At 33.9% G+C, this 10010-nt stretch overlaps 1 protein-coding gene across 1 annotated transcript; it reads left to right on the top strand.

Moving 5' to 3' along the window:
- The first annotated feature begins 1229 nt into the window (after positions 1 to 1229).
- Positions 1230 to 2144, top strand: LOC139860037 (uncharacterized mitochondrial protein AtMg00810-like). The gene has a single exon (XM_071848811.1). The coding sequence runs from the start codon at positions 1230 to 1232 to the stop codon at positions 2142 to 2144; it is 915 nt and encodes a 304-aa protein (XP_071704912.1).
- Positions 2145 to 10010: the final 7866 nt, after the last annotated feature.

Here is a 10010-nt window from a genome sequence, read left to right on the forward strand (position 1 = left end):
GATCACTTAGATGAAGAAAATTGAAGAATGAAAGTGTTTGTAGGTGTTTTTGGTCGTTGGTATATGGATTAGATATAAAGGATGTGTAATTTTGTTTTCATGTAAATAAGTCATGAATGATTACTCATATTTTTGTAATTTTATGAGATATTTCATGCTAGTTGCCAAATGATGGTTTCAACATGTGTTAGGTAACTCACATGGGCTGCTAAGAGCTGATCATTGGAGTGTATATACCAATAGTACATACATCTAAAAGCTGTGTATTGTACGAGTACGAATACGGGTGCATACGAGTAGAATTGTTGATGACACTGAACGAGGATGTAATTGTAAGCATTTTTGTTAAGTAGAAGTATTTTGATAAGTGTCTTGAAGTCTTTCAAAAGTGTATGAATACATATTAAAACACTACATGTATATACATTTTAACTGAGTCGTTAAGTCATCGTTAGTCGTTACATGTAAATGTTGATTTGAAACCTTTAAGTTAACGATCTTGTTAAATGTTGTTAACCCAATGTTTATTATATCTAATGAGATGTTAAATTATTATATTATCATGATATTATGATGTATTAATATATCTTAATATGATATATATACAATTAAATGTCGTTACAACGATAATCGTTACATATATGCCTCGTTTCGAAATCATTAAGTTAGTAGTCTTGTTTTACATATGTAGTTCATTGTTAACATACTTAATGATATACTTAATTATCATTTTATCATGTTAAACATAGTGTATCAATATCTTAATATGATTCATATGTAATTAGTAAGACGTTGATATAACGATAATCGTTATATATATCGTTTTCGAGTTTCTTAATTCAATATGCTCATTTTTATGTATATAACTCATTGTTAAAATACCTAATGAGATACATACTTATCATAATATCATGTTAACTATATATATATATATATCCATATATATGTCATCATATAGTTTTTACAAGTGTTAACGTTCGTGAATCACCGGTCAACTTGGGTGGTCAATTGTCTACATGAAACCTATTTCAATTAATCAATTCTTAACAAGTTTGATTGCTTAACATGTTGGAAACACTTAATCATGTAAATATCAATTTCATTTAATATATAGAAACATGGAAAAGTTCGGGTCACTACACAAAAAGGGTAACAGTGTCGCTTATTTGCTCCTATATGTCGATGATATCATTCTCGTTACTTCATCCGACACACTACGACATACGATCATGAGTCATCTTTCAACGGAATTTGCCATGAAAGATCTCGGTCCCATTAGTGATTTTATGGGCATCTCGGTTACTCGTACACCCAATGGACTATTCTTAAATCAATCGAAATATGCAAAAGAAATTCTAGAACGAGCCAGTATGTCATATTGCAAACAAGCTACCACTCCTGTTGATACTAAATCAAAACTAAGCAGCAATATTGGGAACGTGTACGATGACCTTACTCTTTATAGAAGTTTGGTCGGCGCCTTACAATATCTTACGTTTACCCGACCCGATATATCATACGCGGTTCAACAGATTTGTCAACATATGCATCACCCACATGATACTCATATGGCTGCTCTCAAGAAAATTTTGCGCTACATCAGCGGCACAATAGATTATGGAATACATATGACTAAGTCGAATACGAGTTCACTTGTTTCTTATATCGACGCCGACTGGGCAGGCTGTCCGGACACTCGGAGATCCACTTCCGGATATTGTGTGTACCTAGGGGATAACTTGGTTTCATGGTCATCTAAACGCCAACCAACCATCTCAAGATCTAGCACTGAAGCCGAGTACCGAGGGTTAGCAAATGTTGTTTCAGAATCTTGTTGGTTACCCAACTTATTACTCGAACTTCATCATCCCCTCAACAAAGCAACGATTGTATATTGCGATAACGTTAGCACTATCTACCCTGCGGGCAATCCGATACAACATCAACGTACTAAACATATTGAACTCGACATTCACTTCATTAGGGAAAAGATCTCACGGGGCCAAATTCGAGTTCTACATGTACCATCCCGTTACCAAATTGCCGACATATTTACCAAGGGTCTTCCTAGATTACTGTTTGAAGATTTCCGCTCCAGTCTCAACGTTCGATCACCTCCCGATTCGACTGCGGGACCCTATTAGTCAATATTGTATCACGTGTATATAGTCAAAGATAGTGTAACAAACTAGCATAAGAATAGAACATAGTACAGAAAAAAGCACCTGTGCTTTATCTCCTAAAATAGCTCTTAGTTAGCTGTACATGACCTGTATAAATAGGGACTCTCGAATGTATGCAGAACACAACAAATTAATAAACTTGAAAAAAGTGGTGAAGGGAGTTTATTTATACTCACATACACACCCGTGTACGCCATTTTTATTCATGACGGGCTTGTACTTATTGCTAGGCCTGAAGCCCTGATTTTTACATCTACAAATTATATCAACTAGTTGTTGAAGCCTCGCTTCACGTCGGGAGTTTGGTTTTCAATGTATTTTATTGCGTTTAGTTTGTAAAAAATTATTTCGTGGCTAAAGAATGATGTCATTGAAGCGCAACTCGAGTCGAACTAAAAGGTATAACCCGTGAAAGATTTAAATATTATTTTAAATTAACAATATATGTCCATCTCCGCATTTAGCTATGTAATTATCGACTTTTAAAAATTTAACGCAAAATCAACGTGTATGAAAAGTACCCCAAATATTCAGCGTTTTTAAAAAGCGTCCGTTTTGCGTATAGTTAGTGACATTGTGTTCCTAAAATTATTTTGAGTTTAACGATGCTGTCGGAAAAATTTAACTCGTTGCGAGCGAGAAGATATGACCCGTTGAATATTTAGGTGAAGTTTATTTAAGATTTTTTTATGAAAATGGTTATTTGACACTTTACACCCCGGGTTGGGGGGTCGATTTGAATATTTGAAAAAAGTGTGAGGACAGAATTAAAAAAAAATGAAAGAACGAAAATACCCCTAGTTACTATTCACCATTTTTGTCTATTAGATAATATAGTAATAAATTCTAGAGCTAACAGGTAATACTCCAAAATTTTAGGAAAAAAAAAATTTGTGAAATGGGAAACATAAACCCGTTTCTAAGAAATGGACGGTTGTCGTCTTGATATTAGAAGACGTTTTATGTTTAAACTTTACCGACACACATCTTATGGTGACTAGGTAAAGGGTCGGAAAAAATCGCAAAATAATCTGATTAGACACATATATTTGAGTAGATTTATTCACTTTCTGCAACAACTTTCTCCATTTACACTCAAAACCGTTTCTAAGAGATTACGGCATACACTAGAAATGTTATGAGAGGCTCTCCGGATGCGATTTAAACAACTTTCTGTCTCACATACGACCTTCTTGGCTCTAATTTTGGATATGGCACATGACATTGCACGCACGATGTGAGTTACTAATTGGGATTCTGGATTCGTCACTTACAAATAAATAGGTCTCAAACATTTATATATTTTAAATACTAAGACAATTTGAAAATCTTGTTTAAATCCAACTCCATCTTTGATTTCTCGAGTGGAAATAAATTAGTAAATCCCTTTGGCGATTTAAAGATTAGCAGTACCAACTTGATAAATTAGGTATCATATCACTAGTAAATTTACGAGTTCAAAGTTTTAATACTTCAGTTTTTGCCATTAAATTCACTTGAGGCTTTGTAATACTATAACACTACATTTTTGGAAGATTTAGTTTTAACCTGAAAGGCAAAAGTAAGGAAAAGAATATTTCGGGGTCGGAATTGAAACGGTTTTGTTCATTCGGAATTTAAAAGTTTTTGTTCATTCATGAATGGTACGAAGGAAGATAATGTGAACGCTATTAAGTAGATGATGTAGACCTCACGTTTCCTCTTTTCGTGGTCCTGTTATTCATCGAATGTTTTGTTGCTTGTTAATTTGGTCATGGAGTACGGCTTAAAAGCGGCCTTCTTTTAGTTAGTTTTGATTTATTGATGTCGGGTTTGTAATATGGACCTGTAATCCTAGTGGAGGCACTAAAGTTATGGACACCTTGATAGTCCAATGGTTCAACATCAATATCTTGAGTATTGAACATGGTAAAGGTCAAGTGTTCGGTCCCTGAATCTGTAAAAATTCTGTGAGAGAGATTTTACCGACCAGTATGGATTGATGGATCAGGTCCCTGCTACGTGGTTCGGGTTTTCCCCCGAAAACACGTGTGTGTGTGAAAAATGATCGGGTGGGAGATTTTCCCAGCTTGTTAAAGTGTAGAAGTTAAGTAACGCTATTATGATAAATTCAGTAAAACAAAAGTATTTGATCATACAATACAATTGCTTCGCGAAAATATATCATAATAAACTGGGGGGACTTGATCATATACATGGCATTGTATATGTGTGTTTTATTTGCTAAATGCTAAAAGCAGAATTGCGTGGACTCTAAAGCTAAGATATGCAATATTCGCTGAAAATAAAGTGCAGCAGTTATGTTTCCGCGTTAATAAGGGACTGCGGTTTAATCCGCTGAGTTTTCGCGGATGGTTGGTGTAACAACCCAACCCGTTAACCAACCAATAACGCGAAATAAAAAAAAATTTCTTTGTGCAGCAAATGGCGCGGCGCGCCATGACCCTGCGCGGCGCGCAAAAGGGCCTGGACAGGCTGCTGTCCCAAAAAGTCCCAAATGCAAAAATGTTTGACCACTTCCCGACACATTTAGACTAAACGGCTTTCACAACATATTATAATAGTTAAAACTAACACGTTCCATCAATAAAAAGGGTTTTACGACACCGGGCCCACATATGCCCAAATTACCCTTTAAGTACCAATTTCAAGTTTTCGACCACACGACTTTTAACACAAAATAAAGCCGAGCATGGCGATTGGGGATACGCTACCCAATCCTAATCAATCCAAAAGCAAGCCTTCTAAAGCAACTACGCGAGTCCACTAGTCTCACGCTTACCCGAGCCACCGCATCCATGCAAATCTATAAAAAGGTAAACAACGAGAGGGTAAGCTAACGCTTAGTGAGTGAGAATATACTATATACATATATATGCATAAAATGGACACGCCACACAAAACCAAATACCGCATACCGGAGCATCCAAGCATAAAGGCAAGCTAGTCTAAGCACACCGTAAGATCACTAAGAAACAAGCTAAATATGCATCAACAAACATAAGTTCACCAACGACGATGTTAACAATGCCAAGAAGCTACACCCGGAGGGTTAGCTACATCACGACAATACAACAATATATATATATATATATATATATATATATATATATATATATATATATATATATATATATATAACAATATATAAACGAATAAGGTTAACCCTTTAACCCATTACCGAATACCAAACACCACAATGAAGATTGGCCGAACTACACGAGCCTTAGTAATCCGAAACCACACGAGATTACCATCTTCAAAGACAACATCGAGGTTGGCCGAACTACAAGAGCCTTAGTAATCCGAAACTACACGAGATACTACCTCAATAAGACGACCGAACTACACGCATCATCATGAATCCGAACTACACGAGATTCACTTCTCCAATACCAAAACTCACAGTCACGGGATTATAAAATCAACCACATCGGGGTTATCCAAAACCACATCACAATACATGTGATAACGTACACAAAAGTGTACACCTCGCCAAGAGGAGGTCAACCAAAACGCAAAACCGTGCCAATTGGACCTATACACAAGTCCATCAAAACCACCTATATGTGAAGTGAGCTCTATAACCGAGAACTACTTCATCCTACCCGTACCCATCCTACACATACATATGCACATAGGATATTAACACTCACCTTGTCGCCTTGAAGAATGCTACCGAATAATCCGCAATCGCCGATGGAATGTACCTAATCCATTTATCACATAACAAGTAGCACAATTAGGGTGGATATACAAATCAACCCAAATTGACAACTAGTGCAATTTCGACCCAAATGCACTTCCAAGCACAAACAACGCCCAAACTAACTAATAATCACTAACACAAGTGAAAATGGTCCTAATTTTCCAATCAAACCCAATCATAGGTGTTAAATGAAATGTCCCATTCTTATTGATTAAAAACGTTCCATATTAATTGATTTCGTTGCGAGGTTTTGACCTCTATATGAGACGTTTTTCAAAGACTGCATTCATTTTTAAAACAAACCATAACCTTTATTTCATAAATAAAGGTTTAAAAAACTTTACGTAGATTATCAAATAATGATAATCTAAAATATCCTGTTTACACACGACCATTACATAATGGTTTACAATACAAATATGTTACATCGAAATCAGTTTCTTGAATGCAGTTTTTACACAATATCATACAAACATGGACTCCAAATCTTGTCCTTATTTTAGTATGCAACAGCGGAAGCTCTTAGTATTCACCTGAGAATAAACATGCTTTAAACGTCAACAAAAATGTTGGTGAGTTATAGGTTTAACCTATATATATCAAATCGTAACAATAGACCACAAGATTTCATATTTCAATACACATCCCATACATAGAGATAAAAATCATTCATATGGTGAACACCTGGTAACCGACATTAACAAGATGCATATATAAGAATATCCCCGTCATTCCGGGACACCCTTCGGATATGATATAAATTTCGAAGTACTAAAGCATCTGGTACTTTGGATGGGGCTTGTTGGGCCCGATAGATCTATCTTTAGAGTTCGCGTCAATTAGGGTGTCTGTTCCCTAATTCTTAGATTACCAGACTTAATAAAAAGGGGCATATTCGATTTCGATAATTCAACCATAGAATGTAGTTTCACGTACTTGTGTCTATTTTGTAAATCATTTATAAAACCTGCATGTATTCTCATCCCAAAAATATTAGATTTTAAAAGTGGGACTATAACTCACTTTCACAGATTTTTACTTCGTCGGGAAGTAAGACTTGGCCACTGGTTGATTCACGAACCTATAACAATATATACATATATATCAAAGTATGTTCAAAATATATTTACAACACTTTTAATATATTTTGATGTTTTAAGTTTATTAAGTCAGCTGTCCTCATTAGTAACCTATAACTAGTTATCCACAGTTAGAAGTACAGAAATAAATTGATAAATATTATCTTGAATCAATCCACGACCCAGTGTATACGTATCTCAGTATTGATCACAACTCAAACTATATATATTTTGGAATCAACCTCAACCATGTATAGCTAACTCCAACATTCACATATAGAGTGTCTATGGTTGTTCCGAAATATATATAGATGTGTCGACATGATAGGTCGAAACATTGTATACGTGTCTATGGTATCTCAAGATTACATAATATACAATACAAGTTGATTAAGTTATGGGTGGAATAGATTTGTTACCAATTTTCACGTAGTTAAAATGAGAAAAATTATCCAATCTTGTTTTACCCATAACTTCTTCATTTTAAATCCGTTTTGAGTGAATCAAATTGCTATGGTTTCATATTGAACTCTATTTTATGAATCTAAACAGAAAAAGTATAGGTTTATAGTCGGAAAAATAAGTTACAAGTCGTTTTTGTAAAGGTAGTCATTTCAGTCGAAAGAACGACGTCTAGATGACCATTTTAGAAAACATACTTCCACTTTGAGTTTAACCATAATTTTTGGATATAGTTTCATGTTCATAATAAAAATCATTTTCCCAGAATAACAACTTTTAAATCAAAGTTTATCATAGTTTTTAATTAACTAACCCAAAACAGCCCGCGGTGTTACTACGACGGCGTAAATCCAGTTTTACGGTGTTTTTCGTGTTTCCAGGTTTTAAATCATTAAGTTAGCATATCATATAGAAATAGAACATGTGTTTAGTTGATTTTAAAAGTCAAGTTAGAAGGATTAACTTTTATTTGCGAACAAGTTTAGAATTAACTAAACTATGTTCTAGTGATTACAAGTTTAAACCTTCGAATAAGATAGCTTTATATGTATGAATCGAATGATGTTATGAACATCATTACTACCTCAAGTTCCTTGGATAAACCTACTGGAAATGAGAAAAATAGATCTAGCTTCAAAGAATCCTTGGATGGCTTGAAAGTTCTTGAAGCAGAATCATGACACGAAAACAATTTCAAGTAAGATTTTCACTCGAAATAAGGTTGTTATAGTTATAGAAATTGAATTAAAGTTTGAATATGATTATTACCTTGTATTAGAAAGATAACCTACTGTAAGTAACAAAGGTTTCTTGATCTTGGATGATTACTTGGAATGGATTTAGAAAACTTGGAAGTAAACTTGCAATCTTGGAAGTATTCTTGATTTTATGAAACTAGAACTTTTGGAATTTATGAAGAACACTTAGAACTTGAAGATAGAACTTGAGAGAGATCAATTAGATGAAGAAAATTGAAGAATGAAAGTGTTTGTAGGTGTTTTTGGTCGTTGGTGTATGGATTAGATATAAAGGATATGTAATTTTGTTTTCATGTAAATAAGTCATGAATGATTACTCATATTTTTGTAATTTTATGAGATATTTCATGCTAGTTGCCAAATGATGGTTCCCACATGTGTTAGGTGACTCACATGGGCTGCTAAGAGCTGATCATTGGAGTGTATATACCAATAGTACATACATCTAAAAGCTGTGTATTGTACAAGTACGAATACGGGTGCATACGAGTAGAATTGTTGATGAAACTGAACGAGGATGTAATTGTAAGCATTTTTGTTAAGTAGAAGTATTTTGATAAGTGTCTTGAAGTCTTTCAAAAGTGTATGAATACATATTAAAACACTACATGTATATACATTTTAACTGAGTCGTTAAGTCATCGTTAGTCGTTACATGTAAATGTTGTTTTGAAACCTTTAGGTTAACGATCTTGTTGAATGTTGTTAACCCATTGTTTATTATAACAAATGAGATGTTAAATTGTTATATTATCATGATATTATGATATATAATATATCTTAGTATGATATATATACAGTTAAATGTCGTTACAACGATAATCGTTACATATATGTCTCGTTTCGAAATCATTAAGTTAGTAGTCTTATTTTTACATATGTATTTCATTATTAATACACTTAATAATATATTTAATTATCATTTAACATAATTAACCAAGTGTATCAATATCTTAATATGATTCATATGTACCTAGTAAGACGTTGTTATAACGATAATCGTTATATATATTGTTTTCGAGTTTCTTAAATTAATAGTCTCATTTTTATGTATATAACTCATTGTTAAAATACCTAATGAGATACATACTTATAATAAAATTATGTTAACTATATATATAACCATATATATGTCATCGTATAGTTTTTACAAGTTTTAACGTTCGTGAATCACCGGTCAACTTGGGTGGTCAATTGTCTATATGAAACCTATTTCAATTAATCAAGTCTTAACAAATTTGATTGCTTAACATGTTGGAAACACTTAATCATGTAAATAATAATTTCATTTAATATATATATAAACATGGAAAAGTTCGGGTCACTACAGTACCTACCCGTTAAATAAATTTCGTCCCGAAATTTTAAGCAGTTGGAGGTGTTGACGTATCTTCTGGAAATAAATGCGGGTATTTCTTCTTCATCTAATCTTCACGCTCCCAGGTGAACTCGGGTCCTCTACGAGCATTCCATTGAACCTTAACAATTGGTATCTTGTTTTGCTTAAGTCTTTTAAACTCACGATCCATTATTTCGACGGGTTCTTCGATGAATTGAAGTTTTTCGTTGATTTGGATTTCGTCTAATGAAATAGTGAGATCTTCTTTAGCAAAACATTTCTTCAAATTCAAGACGTGGAAAGTGTTATGTACAGCCGCGAGTTATTGAGGTAACTCAAGTCAGTAAGCTACTGGCCCGACACGATCAATAATCTTGAATGGTCCAATATACCTTGGATTTAATTTCCCTCGTTTACCAAATCAAAAAACGCCTTTCCAAGGTGCAACTTTAAGCATGACCATCTCTCTAATTTAAAATT

The sequence above is a fragment of the Rutidosis leptorrhynchoides genome, chromosome 7 (genome assembly GCF_046630445.1).
Source record: "Rutidosis leptorrhynchoides isolate AG116_Rl617_1_P2 chromosome 7, CSIRO_AGI_Rlap_v1, whole genome shotgun sequence".
Taxonomy (NCBI): Eukaryota; Viridiplantae; Streptophyta; class Magnoliopsida; order Asterales; family Asteraceae; genus Rutidosis; species Rutidosis leptorrhynchoides.